Source organism: Convolutriloba macropyga, chromosome 5, assembly GCF_964194025.1.
Source record: "Convolutriloba macropyga chromosome 5, txConMacr16.3, whole genome shotgun sequence".
NCBI classification, from domain to species: domain Eukaryota; kingdom Metazoa; phylum Xenacoelomorpha; order Acoela; family Convolutidae; genus Convolutriloba; species Convolutriloba macropyga.
In genome coordinates this window covers 29,302,724-29,325,557 of record NC_134472.1, presented here as the reverse complement: position 1 = coordinate 29,325,557, position 22,834 = coordinate 29,302,724, and the positions used below count along the sequence as shown (strand labels likewise).

The 22,834-nt window shown below is 36.8% G+C and overlaps 1 protein-coding gene across 1 annotated transcript; it reads left to right on the top strand.

The window, feature by feature from the left end:
- The first annotated feature begins 434 nt into the window (after positions 1-434).
- Positions 435-19,800, top strand: LOC142339305 (mitogen-activated protein kinase 14-like). The gene is made up of 8 exons (XM_075389248.1): positions 435-1,873; positions 8,384-8,567; positions 8,870-9,218; positions 9,556-9,603; positions 9,672-9,786; positions 17,585-17,736; positions 18,047-18,125; positions 19,034-19,800. The coding sequence occupies exons 1-8, from the start codon at positions 1,471-1,473 to the stop codon at positions 19,285-19,287; spliced, it is 1,584 nt and encodes a 527-aa protein (XP_075245363.1). The 5' UTR covers positions 435-1,470; the 3' UTR covers positions 19,288-19,800.
- The last annotated feature ends 3,034 nt before the right edge of the window (positions 19,801-22,834 follow it).

Genomic DNA, 22,834 nt, shown 5'->3' with positions numbered 1-22,834 from the left:
AAAGGGGGGGGGGGGCAATTTGTGAAAAGATCTCATAAGTTATATTACCTACGCGTCTTTTGCATTTAAGTCAATAACAGAACTCTGTAGTGAATGCAAAGTTTTCAGGTTGTTATTTTTGCTACATTTGAAAAGATTTTCCATAAGCTAAATTTAGTGCATTTTGAGAATTTTTCCCAAAATAGTGCTCTCCTAATCTACTTTAATTTCTATTTTAGGCGTCTTTTAATGGAATCGAGCTTTCATTGGACTATAATTTGTTTTCCTATTTTGCCTAATTGCGCAGTGCTCTTTGATAGTTCACTCTCAGACGTGCTGATTTATTCCATTTAGTCTGAACAAGTTTGCGCATGTTCATATCCCCATTTCCCCTCATTTTTCTCACCCATTCAGACTAGCAAGGCTGATTAACACAGCGACCATATTAGGAAAAGGTACTGCTTTACTATATTCCCTTTCGGTCCACTCCTAAAGAGAATGTTGGAATCGTTTTTCTTTCCATTCTAGGCAGTACGCTTAAATGTCATCCATGTATTTGTTCAAATATGTTCACATATTACTTCACTCTCACTAAATGGTGTAATTTGACATTGTTATTTGTCTAAAGTAACCATCACCAGAAATTATTCAAACAGCACTGATATTATATTCATTACGTGTTTTCGTTCCGTATGCTATCGAGAATTTTGTAGTATATCGTAGTGCGTTAAAATGACGTGGCGTTGTTTATCTATTTTTATAACCGAAAACTAACCAGTTCAAAGTGTTCGCTCGTTCGATAGGTCACACGAACCGCGATTAGTGTATAACGTTTTGATTGGTATTAAAGATTGCTAGACCTACATGTACTTTCGATAGCCTTCACATCATATGTCTACGGTCGTGATATTTGTCGACATCTTATGAACACGTAAACAGAAATTGTTAGCCGAAATTTGCTGGTAATGTTTGAGCAAACATCATTTCGCTCGTGGCAATGGTAATAAGCCTTCAAAGTTATTCTCCGTGACGCAATTTTACAACACAGTTACACTCGATTTTGTCTTCTGCTTTGCTTTCTTTCACAAAATAGCAGTTTATAACTGATGAATACAGATTATTAATCTGTACTGACTGGTTACCACAATAAACAGTCGTTCAACTGTATTACTCATTTGATATTTCTGTTGCAAGTGCAGCTCATTGTCTATTTATATGTCCCCTGGTACATTTTCAGATGAGTGTACTTAAAGAGCCACGCATTTAGCCTCGATTTGAAAGCTAGCTCAGTTCAAAGTTATCTTTTATCAGTTAGAAGTAAACAAATTGTGTAGTTAATAACGCATTGATAGCTTTATTAATATTAGCGTGATCGCTCGATAAAAGCGTAGTCTGGCCTTGTCATTTTGGTTGTTATTTCATTTTTGCAACTTTTTACCTGTGGTATTTTGGTCGCTGATTTGAGTTAGATTTTTTCCCACCCAATTTAATATGAGCTCGAATCAAGAAGTAACAGTGGAGATCAATGCTGAAAGACAAACTTCGTCTTCAGAAGAGCAGAATTGCGTTAGTCCTCAAAAGGAAACTAAAAAACGAAAGAACTCCAAGTCACTCGAAGTTCTGTTCGGGTGCTTTGGACTGCGACGTTTCAAGTTCCTTAGACTAAGTTCCTTTAAGAAAACGCATGATTCAACTTCCTGTTCATCATCTGGGCACAACAGTAGAGTAGTACCGGGGCAGCACAACAGGGACAGAGACCAGTATGACGTCATTGCATGCGATGTCGTTGAAGATCTCGACACAATAAGAAGAAGTGGATCTGAATCTGTTGCTGCCTGTGCAAAGAGCAAACACAATTATCAGCTGCCAACCAAAAGCCACAGTCTGCATCAAAGTTAGTTTACAAGAAATTATCTGTGAATTATATTAAACAAAAAGAATGTCTGTCCTTGGTATTACAACAATTCAGAGGTTACATAGTTCACATGATTGAGTTGATAAGTCCTAATTTAATTTTCGGTTAGCGACGGGTCGTGTTTTATATTGTTTGATATTCTCCTCTCCGTCAATGCCCCCCAACACGTTAAACGATCAATAGCAAAACTTGCAATGAGAAAGAGAGTTGCTCTGTTTAAGGTATGGCGTGATTGTACCTGTCTGGTGGTCGTCCTTGTTAAATTATCCACACTGGTCTCCGTGAGGTCTTCTTCCATGACAGCCTTTCGCTTTTTGTCGTGAAAGATTTGATCATCGTTCCATTTGCTTCAGTAAAATTTCTCTCGAACAAGTTTACATTTTTGAAAATCAAAACTTAATAGATATTTTTTTGACATGCGTTAAGTCTCCTCCAGTATATGTCGGGACTACCCACTCAACGAGACTAGTCTCTTTGGGATGCCCGCGAGGCAGTAATATTTAATATTTCCCATATTTTCTGTTGCTGTTCTGGTGAAATTCAAATTCAAACAGTTTTGTCGATATAGAATTGTTTTTGCGTTGCTTGTGATCTGCAATTAATTGCTCTCTTACTAATTTTGTTCGACTTGTTTGCAATTTTTTTGTGCTGACTTTTTGTCTAATTGTTTTGTTCGTCTAATCACTTGACTTTTCCTACTCTAAAACAGTTTGTTCGTCCGCTAAAGAGTTTAATAGCGGCCATCAGTCCCTGAAAGGCTATGATTTAGGCGCTCTCCTTTCAGAATCTAAAGAATTTGGCGTGTATTTTTTTATGTCAACTTCTGACTATCGTTGTTATTGTTTTTTGTATTGTGGTTTTTGTACTGTCGTTTTTTGTATTGTTTTTTTTGTATTGACAAAGAATTTGGATTGTAATGACTTTCAGCTTTCAAAACGGAAGAATAAGGCCCAGGGGGCGAAAGTTTCATCAGAGGCAATAATCTGGTTTTAGTGGTCTTTCAAGTGCGTATTGTGCTTGGAAGGCCTTAATTTAATGTATAAAAGTTTTTCCGATCAATTTTTTGTGCCTAAATTGGTGCTTTTTTAAAAAATTTTGTCAGAGTTGCAAATTTTATTCAGTTTTATTTTTTGTCGCGGTCGATAATTGATCTGGTGCCTTTGCAATAAAAAATTGTGCTTATGTGATTATCTTCACCTGCATTTATTGTTAACGGCGAGGTCAGCAACTCTTTTCGTTTTCGTTTTACTTGCCAGAACGTTTGATGAGAACTGTGCAGTAAGGCTGTCGCTGCTGGCTTTTTAAACCCCCACCCCTCCACCTCCTTCTGCTAGCCCGCTTACACAATGAAGTCTAACTTTCAGTAAGCTAACTGCAACCAAAGCCAGTGGAACGACAGCAAAAATGTTAAAGGGAAATGTTTTTTAATGAAACAGGAAATCGAGTTAAGATTTATCGCTGATAAACGAACAAGTTTGTATTAGCAGTAAGATGAGCTCGTGAGGTGAATATAGATGTTTGAGTCTGATTGGAGATTTTTGGCATTCTTTTATTAGTGAACTCAGAACACCTGAGGAAAAGTTTGCTAATACAATATGGAGTTTTTGCTATTCTGTGAGGTCTGTTATAGTATATTCTTATAACTGAACTGCCCATACCATCTCAGCGCTGTTTTTTAATTAGTTGCATGGAAACAAGTTTCTTAGCTTTTAATAATTAGTTTCACAGGACCTTCAAATTATTCTGCTGAACGTAGAGGACATCTTTACTTTGGTCTTTTGTGGGAGTTTAGGAAGATTATTGCTGCTTCATTTATGTGAACGTTATGAATGTTTTCTTTGCTTGGGCGTCAGTGTTTTGGTTGTTCTGATTGCGAAACTGTTTTTAAACCACTTCCTATACTAGTCAGTGTTCTGATAGTGAAAGGACCCGTTCATGAATCTGAGTCACATTTTTGTGTTTTGATCAAGTGCCACAGTCCGAGTTCTTAAAATGCTTTTCGATTGATGCGATTGAATTACGGACGTTTAAAGCTGTGAAAAATTCTTCGTACAATTATAATGAATACATATTTTTTCGGAGCTTCTACTTCTCTACATTACTCTTTCTAAAACGATTATTTTTTCACTTACTCGTCAAATAGTTGTTCGTTTTTCTAATTTGTTTGCTGCATATTAACTATGAGCGGTTTGGACAGCTGTTTCTATTTATTAACCATTGAAAAAGTGGCACCTATTATACTTCTTACAGGAGCAGTACGGCAAACAGTTCTGAGATTTGCTTTTTACCCTAAAGCTACATCTGAGGATTGGAAAATATCCTAATGGGCCCAGCACTTTGTTGCACTTTGGGGCCTCATAACACATACGGTAAGGATAACGTGTGCATAGCACTGGACGCATTGTGTTCAAACTGGTATTAAATCAACCGTTTCAAGCCTTTGTTTTTTTTTGTTTTCGGAAACAAAGTTTTTAGCATTTTTTTGGGTAATATAAATTATACTTTGATTTGACTTCGGGACTTTAATACTTTTCGCGTGTTGTTTGTTGTGGGGAAATCTGTTTTAGTTTGCATAAAACTTATATTTTGGATATGAACTGAAACTTGTGAAATTTGAAAATTAGTTATCTTAAAAATTTTGCCTGTTGAAAGTCGTGCTATACAAAATTTCAAATAATTCTGCCTAGAAACAAAAGTAGGGTTTTAAGATTCCCAAGCAGAATACATGCTTATTGTTTAGCTGGGATAACGGTGATCAGACGATGGAGAAATTATATATATATAGAGTTAATATCAATGATATCGTATCACGATTTATGTCTCACTTTCAATTAATGAAAGGTGCGCGTCAAATAAAGACATGGTGATAGGTTGTAGCGTCAATCATTTCTGATTTGTTCCGAATGTTGTTTATGCAATTGCTCTTAGCCTTGGGATGGGGCTGAAAGATTTTCCTTCTTTTTGAACGGTTAGCAATCGTTGTAGGGATATGTTTAAGCCTTCCAGTCAGTCAGTTGACATTTTTTTATTGTTCGGATTATTCATTTTATATTATTCCATTTCAATTCGATTGTTCATTTTATATTTTTCAAATAGCTGACATCAACGACGCATCTATTCTCGCCCTTATTGTTTTTTAAACAAAAATGCAAAATGGTGTGGACATTTTTGTTGCGACATTCTGTTTGCATCTGAAAATGTACAATTGTTTCAATCAGCCATTCCAATTTTCGACTGGATTCTGCGTGTCTGATCTTAATTACTAACAAAGACGGATTCTTGGTTCAGTTTGATGAGCTGACGCGCCATAGAGGACAACTTTGTTTAAAAGTGACAAAACTACTTTTGGCTGAAACATTTGATGAACTTTGACTTGTTCATTATAGCGTCGTTTCTTCATTTGATATTTAGCTTTTTAGACCTTATTGGAACTGTTTATAAAATATCTTTGTTGTTTCATTCAGTATACTTAAAATATTTTCGTGATATTGGAGACGAGAACTAATTTCTCGATAAAAGCAATCGCTCTTCAATGGTTACTGGATGTCTTATTAATCACTTTCAAAAAAGGATTATTGCTATTGTTTTCGTCCTGCTGGTCTTTTTGCTACCTTTCGACATACTTCCGGCTTTTTTCTGTTGCTTCTTTATATTGATCTGTTGGTTTTGAGCATTGCTAGTTGTAGTTTACTTTCCGTTCTTTATGGCGTTTCCGTTCTTTATGTTCTGTTTTAAGTTTCTTAATTCGATTTCTTTGCGCTTGATCGTCTTCTAGTTCGTGATCAACATCACGTTTCGTCCTCAGAAATGGGCTAAACTGGTGAAGCTCGAGGGCATTAAGTTGCAGTTCAGTTTTCTCAAATTGTCACTTGTCTATAAGTGATGGCTTTACGGTGGACAGATCGCCGTTGAAATTTAAGAGAAAAACGTACGAAAAAATTTGCAGTGGATTTAGTGAGGAAAAATAGAATTTTAACCGGTATTTCTTTTCAGTTTCAACTGAAAATCAACTTGAACTATTTGACTAAAAATTTCCAAAAAATCTTAGTTCGTTTTTTTTCTCAAAATGTTGTTAAAAATCTTTTTAACCGTATCTATGTATTGTACTGGTTACAACAAATTAAACTGATCATTTTTTTCCCGATCGAAAAATTGTTATTGGAAATCGAAGACTTGCAATTTAGAGCTCTCAAAATAGTTTTTAAAAAAGAAACAGCATTATATATAAAAAAAAACTAATAGAAGAAAAATTTGTTTTCTTTTCTTGATCTTGAGTTTTTTTGCAAATAAGTTTTCTCATTTCAAAGAACTAATCTATTCTGTATTTGAAATCATCTGAGACAGAATAAAAACTGTTTCTTGAAGTGCAGAGCAATTCAACCAAAACCGTTACTGCAAAGTAGAGATAGAAATCTTTTCTCTTTTATTTGTATTCACATTGTCAGAGCAGAGCGTTTCATCTGATCTCATCTAGTATCGTTAAAAAACGGGAGTTAGAGTTTATCAATTGCCAGGCTGAAAAACAATGAAATTGAAGAGCAGAGTGTGTTTTTGATAGAAGGAAAAAAATTTTCTTTCATTCACCTAAAAATTAATGAAATTTCATTTTTCTTGAAAATACTCTTGAAAATACCTTCTATAGTAAAAATGCGAAAACGTAAAATTATCTGATAATCAAAGGACCTCAACGCTACTAATTGAGAGCCCTTAAGGACAGCGTTAAATGTTCCTTTTCGTGTAGACACAAAAACTGAAATTTTGAAGTTAGAAATTATTTAATAATTGCTAAAAACTGCAGTTTTAATTATTTACAAAATGCAAAATTGTTTTTTATTGAGCCGCTAACAAATTTTTGAGATTTAAAAAACGAAGTGGCCGTTTATGCTCATGAAACATCAAAAATGACAAGTTATTTTGAAAAAGTTCAAATTTTTGTTCCAAATGATATTGTCTGTTTTAGCGATTACCGATAAAAATGCCTGAAGTCACACTTCTTTCCAAGACAATCAATCAAGAAAGAAAAGATCTGTGATAAACCCCGATTAAAGAATGGATATCAAAAAGAAAATCTTTAAAACGTTATTTTTTTGGTAGCGGGGTTTGAATTTGTTTTTTTTTGTGCGTGTATATGTCTGCGTTCGCGCGCCTTTTTGTTGAGTTACGTATTTTTGAGCGTGTGTGAACTTTTGAAACGTGTCTGAAAGAATGAGAAAGAGAGGGTTAGTGTGAGATTCTTAGTTACTTAAAATTTAGTCGCAAATAGAGGCTGAGTGTAAAAATTTTCGGAAACCAGGAAGTAATACCTTACAATTGCTAGCAATTGCGGCCCTAATTATGTCAAACACCTAAGCCGTATGTTTTCAGATCTCCGTATGTTTTCAGATCTAACAGATCTCAAGCACTCCAAATAAATCATTTAAAGTTTTAGTGTCAATATTGCGTTTACCGATACAATTGCTCAGAGCGGGGCCCACCATAATTTTCACCTAAAGATTTCAGAATTTTAAATAACAGTGAACCTTGAGTAAAAATCAGATGCCAAAATTAAATGTTAAATTGTTTTGTTTTATGTCGATGTGTGTATTTGTATGTGTGAGTTGTATTTATGGTTCGCTTGTGTGGTTGTATGTATGTGTGAGTTGTATTTATGGTTCGCTTGTGTGGTTGTATGTGTGTGTGTGTGTGTGCGTGTGCGTGTGCGTGTGCGTGTGCGTGTGTGTGTGTGTGTGTGTGTGTGCGTGTGTGTGTGCGTGTGTGTGTGTGTGTGCGTGTGTGTGTGTGTGTGTGTGTGTGTGTGCGTGCGTGCGTGTGCGTGCGTGCGTGCGTGCGTGCGTGCGTGCGTGTGTGTGTGTGTGTGTGTGTGTGTGTGTGTGTGTGCGTGCGTGCGTGTGCGTGTGTGTGCGTTCAATGTTTATGGTGTGTGTCTTTAAAAGGGAAAGCTAGTCCGGAGAGTTTATTCCTTTAAATGAGAGCTACATGTAGAGGCAGAATGTAAAATTGTCAGCAATCATGAAAAATTACTTATTTGTTACAGATTGTGGCTTTCAATAAATAAAAACGTAAAAATTGTTTGTTATAATATTTGTTGACGACTCATCTGCGAGATGTCCCATCTGCAAGATTAATTGTCCTATTATGCTCTTGAAATATCAAAAGTGGTGTGCTGTGTTTTTCAAATTCTTTTTCTAAAATGTGAAGAGTCTTCCTTTTTAATGACACTTTTTTTCGTTAAGTTAATCACACTTTTTTTCGTTATATCAATGTTTTAATGAACGTTTTTCGTTGTCGTCATCTGCAAACTGTTGTAAAAATGTCCTCATTTTTCTTGAAGTCAATGAAAAAGGAGGGAATAGAAACGGTGCTGACTTGGCTTTTGGACTTCTGTTTGGACAAACCAAAAATCTTTCACTCAATACTCTTAGCCGAATGATTGATTTGGTTGAAGAAAACTTTTGATACATTATTTTTTTATGTTCTGCTGTTTTGTAGATATGGAAGGGGCGGTTGGCAGCAATGATGTAATGATGATGGGCAATGGGGCAGTAGCTGGTGGCACTGATGGGCAATGGCAACCACTGTTTGACGAATGGACCTTCAATCGGGAGACATGGAGAGTCAAGAGTCGGTTTCAATCTCTCAAGGCTGTCAATGGAGGCGCATTCGGATTTGTCTGGTAAGTAATTCGATATATCGATGCGATCTATGGTCATCAACAATTTGTTATCCCATGCATTTATGAAATGCCGCATTATCACTGGATTTATGCCGTATTATCACTGGGAAGTGCTCTGCTCCTAAAGTCGTTTCATATGGTATATGGGCATTTTGAACTGACGTTTGTTCTGTTCTGGTTTGAGGTAATACTATCAACTGTCGTCATGTTGTATGTTGAGATTTATTTGCAATCTGAAACAAAGCTTAAAAAAGGAAGTCTGTGAAATGGATGAAAGTAAAACTTTTGACTTTGTTTTACAGCAGTGCAGTGGACACACTCACAAACACAGAAGTTGCCATCAAACGAATGAACCAACCTTTCAAGTCTGAGATCCACGCCAAAAGGGCTCTGAGGGAGCTGAAGCTTCTTCGATTTGCACAGCACGACAACTTAATTTCACTGGTGGATGCATACACGACTGCAGTTAGTGCGCAGTCTATGGTGGATCTGTACCTGGTGATGCCATTGCTGGACACTGACCTGCACCAGTTGATCCAGCAGTTCAAACAGAGTGACCAACACATCCTCTCACAAGATTACATTCACTTCTTCATGTACCAGATGCTGAGGGGACTCAAGTACCTACACTCTGCCAACATCATGCACAGGGTACGACCATCACTTGTCCATTTGTAAAATAAGGCCATTTAAATAATGGTATCTGATAAAAGTAAATCCTTGTGTCTAATGAAGACCGCGTACAATGAACACATAACAAATTTGGTTGATTTAAGTGCATTGAAAAAGATGGCGGCAACAAATAGAGCGAAGGCTTGTTAAATTTTAACAGCTTAAAGGCTTATTACAGCTTAAATTTTAGGCTTCCTTGTCAGATTCAAAGTTTTAATTTTGTTAGGTTGGAGTGAAGTATCGCCTTTTGGAGATTGCTGTTATTCGCGGACATTAAATCAAGGCATCTTTGAAATATGTCATTGTTTCATTTCAGGACCTAAAACCAAGCAACATTGCCATCAAAACCGACTGTTCTCTAAAGGTTAGTATCAGTTTCGAACTCTTTCTAATATTTCGAGTTGAGTTATTGACATTTGACGTGGGTTTAAGATCATAGACTTTGGCCTCTGTCGAAAGGCGAACAAAGAGGTGACTGGTTATGTACAGACCAGGTGGTACAGGGCGCCAGAAGTTATGATTGACTGGAAACACTACACTTCAGCCGGTAAGCTGTTTAACATCAAATATTGTAATAATTTTGGTCGCGTGTTTAAATTTTATAAACTGAGTTATCAAACCTTTTTCCCAAACTGATTGTTTCTTACTCAAGCGTCAAATCTGTTATGAATTGATCAAAAGTAGGTAATTCACAGAAGTCAGGGAAAGTAAAGCGCTTTTTAATTGCTCGCGAACAAAGTTTGTAGCAATTATTGTAATCTCATGTCTTTTTCTTACAAAGTGACTCGCGTTTTTGCGATCGAAATTTCTCTCTTATTCTCAATTTAACAGTAGAATCCAAGTGGCGACTGTTTACTATCAGAAGTCACTTGAAAATCGCACCGAAATTGCTTTCATTTTTTCGCTAACTAAATCTTACTAGTGTCCAATCTAAACCAACTCGCACCATTTAGGCGCTCGATTTCTGCGTCTGATTGTTTCTGTGATAAGTGAACTCGATCAGAATTGATACGGAAACGTAAATCAACTAAATATAACTTGATGCAATCAAAGAAATATAGTCAGCAATTGGTCGGCTAATTATTGCAGAAGGCCCATGGGAGCTAGGATTTTGTGTTGTAATTTAACATCAATATTCAGCTAGCACCTTTAGTTTTGCGAAGTAAAAAATTGAATTCGAATTTTTGACAAAACTTTTTACTACTGCTATAGTACGCTAGCGATCTTTGGTACGTGTGTTTCTGACATAAAATATAAGGCAGTCTTTTCAAATATCCCAATGAAAAATGAGAACTCCGCCGATTCTTCACAGTATAGGGAAAGCTATCAAGAATTCTGAAGTAAATCACATATTTTTGTTTCTAATGTTCAGTGTAAATGCAGATTCAGTCAAAATTGAACAAACGTGAAAACAGACACAATTTTTGAGTCAACTGTGAAGATTTTTTAGAGTTTGTACTTTTGACATTGGGATACATGGTGAGTTAGCGTTGGGTTTTATGTCAAATTCCCATATACACTCGTTAAACAAAAGTAAACGTTCAAATCGCAAAATTACACGGTAAATTGTCTGTTTTTAAATAGCTTTTGTTAACATTGCAATGTCGGTTTTTTCAATAAAAATATCGGTCGTCTGGAAATCGATAGACTTTAAATGCTCTAAGTTCTAGAAAAATGACGATAAAATCCACATAGAAGTTTTTTCATAAAAAGCAGTACGTTGCATCCACTTGAAATCTGTTCATCTTGATCATAAAATTCTTGAATTAATAATGCAAAAGCTCGCTTAAAATGGCGGAGGCATGATCAAGCTGAATATATTTAACGTAGAACTCTGCTCTTTACGGGATACTGGCAAATTTGTATTTGGGTTTTCTTAAGTAATTTCGTCGTTATCTGTTGCTCTGATTTTTTACTCCGTAAAACGATAGGGTGTTGACTTACTGTTGATGTTTTGAGGGCGACTAAGTAAGAGCAGAAAGCTTGGCCTCGGGTGCTTAGTGACTAATTATTTATTACCCTTGGTTCTGTTTAACATTATATGAAGCTGCTTGTTAAACCAATAGCCAGCTACCCCCTTCGGCTGAAGCAGGCTATGAAAGATTTTAGCCCCCTCAGTCTTTTGAGAGCATTGTGAGCATTCGATATTAGTGAGAGAGAGAGAGAGTTTATTCCTCTGAGTATAAATGAACACCAAAATTATAATTTTACATAACATCAGAAAGCTTCAAGTTATCATTGGGCTACACAGAAAATTGCAAAACACTCAGAGAGGGCAATTAACGGACCCAACAGGATCACTGGACATTGCCCTGTCAAGAGATGTAAAAATTAAAAAAAATAAAAATAACACCAAAAAAATTGCAGAGAACCACAAGTTAAAGGCCAAAATTCTCGACAAAGTTAAAAGAATTTTCAACTTCTGACCAAATTTTTAACCCCTTTAGTAAACCCCGGCCACAGCGCCACAGCACGGTAAAGCGTTATGTGATGGTTTTTTTCCATTATTAAAAAAAATTGAAAAATGTGAACATGGGAAATTGATTAAGAGAAAACAGTTTTTGTTAGCTGAATATTTGATAAAATGAAGTTATCCCTAATTTTGTGCACCAAATTGACATAGGAGAAACCTGAAAGCTGATCAAAATTCGGTGGTAGAACATTGCTTTCCATTAAAAGATTAAACAGCTTGGCACCTCTAAATCTCACTGAATTCTGATCATGTTTTCGTTTACATCTTGGTATTTTCAACAACCATTTCATTGACCTTCTTGTCAAATGGGTTGATCGCGATTCACAGGAAAACAAATCATTGAGATATGTGTCAGTATGCATTTTATTAACTGACTTTATCACAAATTTTAATAACTCGTATACATGCAATTCGTGAGCAGTTAAGATTTTATATTTCTCAAAAAGATGGGCGACATTTTCTGTGTACCTCAGGAACAAAATTAGTCTAAGAATTTTCTTTTGCAACAACACTAGGGGTTCAAGGGTACTGTAATTAACACATCCATATACCAAAATGCCGTATTTAATTATTGGTTTAATATTTGATGAATAGTATTGCAATAAAACACTTTTTGAAATATAATGCCTTAACTTTGATACAATTCCGCATTGAACAGACAGTTTCTTTTTTACTTCATCAATGTGCGTTGTGAACTTAAGTTTTTTATCTATATGTACTCCAAGATATTTGCAGCTTTCTGATTCAGATAAATTAACAGAATTCAATTTAAAATCACAAAGCCTATTGGAATTAGAGGCACTGTTACCTATTTTAATACTCATTTGACAACGAGTTTAGTGACAGCCTATTCGCATTGAGCCATTTCTCTGTATTAACTAAGTCTTTTTGTATTGAATCAAAATCGATATTTCCTGCAAGATATTTGCAGCTTTCTGATTCAGGTAAATCAACAGAATTCAATTTAAAATCACAAAGCCTATTTGAATTAGAGGCGCTGTTACCTATTTTAATACTCATTTGACAACCCCTTCTTAGAGTTTAGTGACAGCCTATTCGCATTGAGCCATTTCTCTGTATTAACTAAGTCTTTTTGTATTGAATCAAAATCGATATTTCCGGCTAGTCGGTTATGTTTCTCTTTGCGTTGTCCTTCAGTGATTAAATAAGAACAGCAATAAATATTGCAAAATGCTTTAGTAGTAGTAGTAGTAGTAGTAGTAGTAGTAGTAGTAGTAGTAGTAGTAAAAGACTTCTATTACCTTTGATAGGATATTACAGTATCATAAATAGAGTGAGCATTGTTAACATGTCAAAAGAAAATAAGGCTAATAATTACAAAAAAGAATGAACTAAAACATTAAAATAAAGCCTATCCTGCGCAAACACTACATCTACATTTTAAAGCCCAAGTACACGCATTATTGATGTCATATTTCGTTTTTGTTAAGTTCAAAAGACATTAATGTATAAGATCTTGACATGGGTTTTCGATTTGAAGCTGCTTATACCGACATTCAGAAGATCAGCTGTGTCATTGACCACTCTTTGCACTCGGAAGAAGGACTTCTCTGTAATACGTTTTCTTGCTCGCGAGACGACTAAGCGTTCCAGGTCCATATTACGAGTATTTACACTCTTTGTCTCAATTGTGAAGAAATCGTTAAAACTTAGACAATTTTGTTCGCTCATTATAGCAGAGAAGAAACGTAAATCACTCTCAATCAGTTGATAGGCAACTGGCAGGGAATTCGATGTAATCAACAAGCCAGCATAGTCACCCGGTCCAAAGCACCACCTAAGACCTTGTAGGTTCAAGAGTTCTAACCTACGCATATGGATAATGTCCGGGTACCAGGCAGGGTAGCCATATAACAATACTGATAGAACGCATGCTTTGTATAAATTAAACTTAACACCAGAGGAAAGACTGTATGGAACGCTATGTTTCAAATAATTTAGAGCTCTCCGAGCTTTCACGAGTTTAATTCTAACATGATAGCTCCACTTTAATGTGCTCGACACTTCAATACCCAAATCTGTAATCTGGTCAACTCGAGATATATTGTCGCTTCCAATACATAAGGAATCGGTAGAAGTCCGGCTGAAATGAAGATAACCACATTTGATAGCATTGAAGTTAATAGAATTGCAATAAGACCATAATCTTAGCGCGTGTAAATCACTTTGAACTGCGCGTAGGCAAGAGTCTTCGCTGCAAACTAGTTTTGTGTCATCAGCAAAGCAATATACATTAGAAAATTCAGGGATATCAAGCATATCATCGAGATAAATTAGGAACAAGATAGGCCCCAAAACGCTCCCCTGCGGCACGCCACTGCTGACATCCGAGACGTCTGAGAGGCTGTTCCCAACTTTAACTCTTTGTCTTCTACATTCTAAGTAAGATGAGAGCAATGCCACGAAATCTTTGTCAAACCCAAAAGATGCTACTTTAAATAGCAGACAGGAATGATCGACAGAGTCAAACGCTTTGCAAAAGTCTAAATACACAACAACTTGTTCCACATTTTCGTCTAAATTCAAATACAATTCGTGTAGAAAAAGGACTAATTGCGTCACCGTAGAATGTTTCTTACGAAAACCATGCTGCCTTGCATTAAGAAAGTCCTTGATTTTTCCGTATATGTACATAAAGAGAAGCTTTTCGAAGATAAGAGAAATCCGTGGAAGTATAGACATCGGTCGGTAATTTTCAACATTTGCTCTTGATCCCTTTTTAAAAACTGGTGTGACAAAGGCGCACTTCCAAGTATCAGGCCATTTTTGAGTTCTAACAACGTACGAAACAACAACGAACAAGGTACAGTAACGTGGACAATGTATCAGCTGCTTTATTCAAGATAGTTGGTGGTACCCCGTCACAAGCTGCTATGGAACTATCGGGCACTTTTGCTAGCAAGATCTGAATGTCGTTCAAGCTAAATTCAACTTCCGAGAGCTTGACCAATTTTCCAAAAGGTAAATCCTCAGTGGAGAAGGTAGGCTTAGGTTGGAAGACCGAACTAAAGTAACGGTTGAATAAATTGGCTTTATCAAAATCATTCGAAGCCGCTAAGTCTTTGTAAAAAACTTTACCAGGCAGACAGCTATTGCCATTCAACTTTTTAAGCAAGGAAAACGCGTCATTGGTACTGAAATTCTTAACACTGTTAAGAAACACTTGCTTATCCATGTCTATTAAAATTGTTAATTCGCTTTCAAGGCTTTGAACGTTACTCTTTTTACCTCTTCTCGCAGAGTGCAATTTGTTCAAACAGTGCACCGTTGCCGAAGAATAAAAAACGGTGCATCTATCCTTTTCTTGCGTTTCATATTGACACTTAGCTGAAGGGCTCTTTCCACGAGATTGTAGCATCTAGAGATAAATGCTGGATGTAAATTGTGGCAATCGTATGCTAGTGACTTTGTGATTGGAAGATTTTGAATAAAAGACTTTGCATCGAATGAAGATAATGAAAACGCACTCGATGAGCAATAATTTAATCGAATACCTTCAAAAGTCAGAAATATAAAATTATGATCAGAGCAACTTGACTCTTTGATAACAAAATCCCAATCATCTGGATGGGAGCAAAATACAAGGTCTAAAATGTTTCCAGCTCTATGAGTGGATTGGTCAATTATTTGCGTAAAAAATAACTGCTCGGTTATGAATTCCAGGAGAGTCTGCTCGTCCGAGTGTGCCGATGACATACATTCCCACTGTACGTTCGGGTAATTAAAATCTCCTAAAATTAGCCATTGTATCGAATCTGAGCTTTTCAATTGTAATTTGTTTTCTACTTCACTCATGATAGCGCGAATTCTGAGTTCTGCGACAATTGGTTTGACATAAAACTGTGAGCCACGTGGGGGAAGGTAGAAGAGAACAACACAAAGGGTTAGGCTCGCGTACGTAAACAACACGACGCAATCATTTTCGGATTTTGAGGAATATTTGATTTCGATATCTTTCAAGAAATTGTTGTGAAATGCAATGAGGATTCCTCCATGATGACCATGGGTCCGATCTGATCGCACAATTACAGAGTACGGATTGCCAATAAAAACAGCACTATCGTTAACCGATTCTTCAAGCCAAGTTTCAGTGAGACAAGCAATTGCAGGAGATAGCATAGACATATAGCTACAAAATGATAGCCGTTTCTCAATGGATAGGATACTCTGCACATTCATGAGAAGTACGGAAGTAGAGGGCGAGCACTGAAAATGTAGTCATTTCTCTTCGCAAACTCTGCCCCATCTTATTCTGTACGTATTTCCAGGATTTTGACTCTCTAATTGTCGTTTTTCAATTCGCAGGTTATATTGTTGCACGCGTTCCGCTCGAGTTAAATCCGGCGACACATAAATACTCGAGAAATTGGGACATTTACGTAGATTGCCAGATTTTCGTAGAAACTCTTTCCTTTTCATCTGCTCCCTAAATTTGAGTAACAGCAACTGATGCCCGGTTGACTCTTGGGGTTTTCCTATTCTTTTCAGTTCCACGTCATGTGCTTCGATTTTGACATCCAGCGTTTTAGCTAGCTCTTGGACAAGAGTCGCGTCCGTTTTTAAATCTGACGGTTTGGTTCCTTTCACTACGAGGTTCATTTTTTTTGCATCCTTGCGTGCCTGTTCCTGCTGAACCTCAGCGAATAATGTAGCTCGAGTTTGCTGTTCATTTCTAATTGAATTTGTAACAGCTGAGGAGTATGTCTTTTGATTGTCACTTTTAATGCTGGCAGCGCAAAATCCGCAAAGAAACGTTGGAGAACAATCGAAGCTCGAGGGAACAAATACTTTTGTTTGAACGGGGCAGTTGTCTCTTATACAGGGCATAAGTTTCTCAATCAAATCAGTATCTTGCTTTTTAGTTCGTCTCGACATCTTGCAGAGTTACTCGAAGCTATGTAAAGAAAAAAAATAGCAAATCAGTCAAACAGATGCGGAGAAACCTCACGCCAAATGTTTAACTGAATACAGGGACTAACTTATGAATGGTGAATGTGCGTCCTTTGAATTATGTCAACAAAGCAATTGGAAAGAACTCTCAGTCCAAATGTTTTTAAATGGTGTATTGTGAAGGCAGTCACTGACGCACTGCTTTTCCAAAATAGTGATAAACTGCAGCAATTATCGCAAAAGAATACCTTCCGCCGGAATCTGAAATCCCCTATAACTGGGGCTACCCAAAGAATGTCCGGCCTCTATTGATCCAGTAAATAATTGCAATCAGAAGCTGAAACGAAACTAAATAGCCTCCCGGGTGCACATGGAGACTATTTAATAAGTTTATCACAACAATTAGGCTAACAATTTAGCTTAATTGAGATGTACAAGGTATTTTTTAATTGCTCTTAACAAAGTTTCAAACAATCATTGTAAACGTGCTTGTTTTTTTTTATGTAAAATTTTTGATTGACCGTTTTCTTCTAGAACATACTTTCGATTTCACTTCTCGAGCGAATTTTTCTCGCTTGATCTTTTGAACTTTTTGATTTATTGAAATTGCTCTCATTCAGAATCTAAATCTGTTATAAGCGGTTGAGAGCTATGGCAAAACATTGTTCGTGTAGCGTAGTGGTTAATGTAACCAACGATTATCCGGTAGAACGGGGGGTTAGAACCACAGCCTTGTCGGAAGTCTTCGTGCCGATAGAAGGTTGTGTAGCCGGTACCCCTCCTCCCCCCTCCCCTCTAAATTACACCACCCCGACCGTCGTTCGAGAGCAATTCCTCCGACGTTAGTTAATTTTTGTTTTTGATTATTCGTGCAACTAATGCAAGTCATTGCACGTATTCATATGTTAGCAATGCGAGCATCTTGTTTGTCTCTTATTGTGCTCCAATGCTAACGTTCCAGTAGACCTGTGGTCTTTGGGTTGCATCTTGGGTGAGATGTTGCTGGCGAGGCCAGTGTTCAAAGAGGACGACCACGTGGAGCTTCTCAAGAAGCACATCTACATCTGTGGCACTCCAGACGAACAGACACTCCAGTCCTACGAGAGTGAACAGGTCAGTCTTCTCTTCCTCTCGGTACTTTCCTCTGACTATCACTCCAGTCTCAGTTGGTTTGGTTTTTCCAATCTCTACCTCATTGGAGCTGCGGTAGTAAAAATGATAACATTAGTCAAGCTGTTCATTGACAGAAATAAGAAATTGCGTAACTGTATCGAGTGTGCTTTTGAAGCATCTGTTTGACTGTCAGCATTTTTAGATATTATTGAAGTGCTATGCTTTGAACTTCGATATGAGTTGTTCATCTCATCTAAGCACATCTAATCTAATTGTTCCCTTGTATTCAAGTTGAGATTTGCTGCTTCAGGCCGTGACATTCATTCGAGAGCGGCTAAGTGGACAACCGAGGGTCAATTTCGTAGACTACTTCAGAGGCACGGAACCTTGTAAGTATTGTGATTTATTTTTTACCCCGATTCATTTACCCCGCAAACTTAACACAAAATTCTACCCAAACCCAACGAACGTATCACGAATTTCGATTATGAACATTACAAATTATATAATGAATTAAAATTGGGTGGTCTGATAAAAGTTAATGAAAAGGTAGAGTTTGTGGTGGGACAATCGGAAAATACCCAAAATGTAGTCAATGTTTACCCTATTGTTAAAATTATTATTGGCTATTTTGTTATTATATTGGCATTGTCAGATTTGTTTGACCGCAGAAGTTTTTAATTGCTCTCGTAGAGAAGCAATTATTGTAAACGTGTGTCTTTTTTATGCAAAATTTTCGCTTGACCGTTTTGAATTTTCGAGTGACTTTTACGCTTTTGACTTTTTGCGTTTCGCGTGATCTAAAACTCTATCTCAATCACAATTTCAAGCAGCTGAACTCAATTGACGGCAATTTAATACTCAAAGTCAACTCAAAAGTGCGCCGAAACTGGTTTCATTTTTCACTTTAAGTCTTAATAGTGGCGGTATATGTTAACCTCTATTGTGGATATCTGAAGACCACAATTGAACTTCTTAGTCCCATTTAGGCTCCCCCTGACTGAAGCAGGCGGCAATTGATTAGAGCTCCCACTAGTCGTTCGAGAGCAATTCTTCCGACGTTTAGTCGGTTATGTTTTGGAGTTTGTTGAGTGGTCCATCGACAATTAAACAATGAGATAGGACAGTAGAAATTGCTGTGAATATATTTTAACCCAAAATGAAATGCTCGAATTGAAAGGAAGTTATAAGTATAATCATTAATTTCAAGTATATTTCATAGCCAATTAAAATCATTGAGAGCTTTAAAGTTTTCAAGATACTTATGATGACATTAGTTTTTTTTTGTTTTTGCTAGGTACTGATCTACTTGAGAGACTTCTTCAAATGAACCCCCGTGATCGGCTGACAGCCGAACAAGCACTCTCCCATCCTTACTTCTCCCAACTACATGACCCAGTAGACGAGAAAGAGGCCTCAGGCATCTTTGATGACTCGTTCGAAGACATAGCCACCACTCCCGAACTTAAACAGGCAATATTTAACGAGGTATCCCACATCGCAATTCACGGACCACATTGGAATGGACTACCCGAAGGCAGTCGGCAGTAAATCAATAGTCAAATCAGATCCAAAATCTTTCATCAACCAATTGTAAAGCATTCCTACAGGAATTTAACTTTTTACAGTTTATCGATTGAAGCACCAGAAATGTCACGTTCAAAATGATTTGTCCAAGATGTCAGTGAACAAAATGATTTTATTTTGGAGCTGAACTGATCGAGTATAAGAGCTGCTAGATTGCTAGATTCGAGAAGTGGACTTTTCTAATTAGCCGTTTCCCAATTTGCCAATTCCATTCTTGCTAATTCATCAATTAACCTGCAGCTAGTTGATGTAGCTGCAGGCAATAATTAAACAAATTACGCATCAAACTCCCGATTGATTACATATGAATATGAACTCTATGAGCACATTTCTTGCTTTATTTCTTTTTTTGCTGTACCTTTAAGTTTTCTTAAGTCATTGAATTATTATCAGTACATAAATTACATCTGAAGCGGGGTCTGTGACCATATATGTTTTCTTTATTTTCCATTATAGAATTGACTATAGTATCTTTAATTTTTTCGGGTATGCGTTTAACAGCTGCAATCTTCAATTTGCAAGCTGAAGTTGAAACGTAAATGAGGTAACTTATATTTTGTCATTAATAAGTCAAGTCAAACTACGTTAAGCAAAAGTTAGTTGTAAGGTCATTTTATTACTAAAACGTATAATTCTTCAGAGTCGCTGTCACTGGTTAACCAGCGGGGCAAACCTCCTGTTCATGCATTAGACTAATGCTTTTTTGACGTTATCAATGGACTGAAGCATTTGTTAGCGACTGTCAAAATTTTTTTTTGAGCTTTCAAACAATGTGAGAAGTAATTGCTCTCAAACGAAGTTTGCAGCACTTATATTAGTCCTGTGGTCTATTTATGCGATTTTTCGCTTGACCATTTTTGCGTCTCACCCTTTCAACTTTTTAACATTCTAGGATGCCAATTTGGCGCTCATAGTCTTCACACTGAATTTAACTGGATTTTGCTGTAATGTTTGAAGTCATATCAGAAAACAAATGATCAACATTGATGACACATTTTAAACTAATCTTATTTTTGAACATTTGTCAAACTTGCATTGAAATTTTTGCTGCCGTGTTTTTGGTGAAATCAAATAAATTACCTGAAGAGTTTAGTGTTATTAATTGATCTCGAACGAAATTTGTTGCAGTTATATTAGGCCTGTGCTTTTTTATGCAATTTTTCGCTGGACCGATTTTTCGTCTGACCCTTTTAACTTTTCGTCCTCAAAAAAGGGATGAGCAGGTAAAGCCAGGAGGGCATTGAAGGACTGAGCAGCTCTCTTAGAGCTTTAAGACGTACTATTCCTTAAGTATGTGATTCACTGTTTTGAGGAGACAATTTCGTGCTGTGAAAGGCGGTTCTTAACCTTAAAAAAGTTTGACCTCCCCTCAATAACCCCTTCTATCCCCCCGCAACCACACACATTCGTCCAACACTCCCCCGCCCTTCCTCCTCTCCTCCATCTGACGATTTGGACCCCTCTCGTCCAGCGTTCCCGGTTGAGCTTTTTTATCGTTGACGTTTTGAGTTTTCTGTGATCTAAAAATTAATCGTTTTCGTGTTTAATAGCCGCACGGCGATAGCTGGGGCTATGATTGGCCTTCTCTTGGTTTTTGTCGTGGCGATTTTTGTTACGACCATTTGTTACGATGTTCATTTACGTGATTAAATTTTTGGTCACAGTCGACTTACCTCACTCACAATAATGACTTCCTCACTTTGAAATTGACTTAAATTTATTTTAATTCAAAGACATAAGGTCAAATGGGTGTGTGTCACTCTGAATGAAGGTTATTAGAGAGCAGCTAATAGAGGCAGCAAAAACTTTTACAGATTTTTAATCAAAATATAACTTATCAGCCTTCAATGAAAAGACGATTTTTTTGTCTATCTTTTATACTGTTTTTTAGACTGCTGATCTACGAGGCTATTGAGGCTATTTTCTGGCAATCTGCCAGCTATGTTTTTTAACTGCTCAACAGATTATGAAAGTTAATGGCGAAAAAGTCGAATGAGAAATGTATGAAAATCCGAAATACAAAATTAAAGGATAGCTTTTTCCTGTCTATTGAAATAACCTGGCTTGACGTCATTGGTTGTTTTTTGCTGAAGTTTTGTAACTATGAACAACATCTATAGTTGATTTTTTCGTCAACTGTGAGTGACTTTAGTTATTAATGGAGTTGGCGGAATAGGCAGCAGTATTTGTGGGTTGATGTAATCTTCAGTATAATAGGAGAGGTCTCTTATTATTCTTGAAACGGAGATAAAATTTTCTCTTATCTGCAAACGTGTTTGAGTCTTGTTTGCACTCGACTTGTTTAATTGCTCTCAAGCGAAGTTTTGCAATTATATTAGTTCTGTCATTCTTTTTTAATTTGATTTTTTGCTCGACCGAGTTTTCGTCTGACTCATTTGACTTTTCGTCCTCGAAAACGGAATAAATAGGTAGCGCCCAGCGGGCATTAAGTGCTCTTAGAACCTTTCAATTCACTAGTCTTCCAAGGATGCGACTCAAAGAAACTGGTTTTTGGAGACTTTCCTTGAGGTTGACCCCAATCCCCCAATCGGGATGAACCGGTAATGTCCAAAGGGCATTAAGTTGGTGAGTAGTTTTCTTAGAGCTTTGCTGGTCTCGTAAGTACGAATCACCGAAGCTGCAGAGAAAAGGCTCTCATTGTTCAATTTTTGAATTTTTTTGTTGCCTATCGATTTTTTCGGAAGACTGAAGACAAGTATAATGAATACCGTTTTTTGTTTTAAAAAATGTTCTGTTTTGTTTTTCTGATCTCGGGTCATCAAAATTCTGATTTGTGCGTGCTGCTGCGTTTATGCGTATTTGTTAACATAACAGTTTTGGCGGCGAAAATAGTGACACCAGAATCGCTAATATTTTGGCCTTCAAAATTTAACGCCATTTTTTCTATCAAAGATTTAGTATTTGTTTTCTAATGTTTTTAATTCTAACGATAAACGAAAATCTTCGAATCCAACACGCTGGCCCTAACGAACTACATTTTTAAATGCTATTATTTTTCTCTGAGTTTGTGAAACCCTATTTGGCTGGTCTGCTAGTCAGGTACACAGTAGTCATTAGTTTTTATTTCAATTCTTTTATTTCAGGACATGTTATGCTGTTTTCTGTTTTGCTCAGACAGCAAAGCTAAAAAGTCTTTTGTTTCTCAATTACGGATTCCTCGCACTAATTGCATTTGAGGGCGGTATGCCATTTTTCTGATTTTCGCTAGTAAAAGTTCTTAGCCCATTTGCGCGATTAGATTGTGATCATACGAGACTTAACAAGTAAGATGACTTTGGCACTTTGAAAGTTAAGTTTGAATTAGTTTAAGGGCAAAGGAACCCATGGGTATATGGGAACTACTCTGTTGTCTAGAGAGTTTTTTTGGTCAACTATGGCCAAATGATTTTTCACATTTCACTGAAATCATTTAGGAGGTACTGGGAAGAACGCTGAGCATATAACAATTAAAATGTCACTCATTTTTCGGTGGTAAAGTTTTTGCTTATAT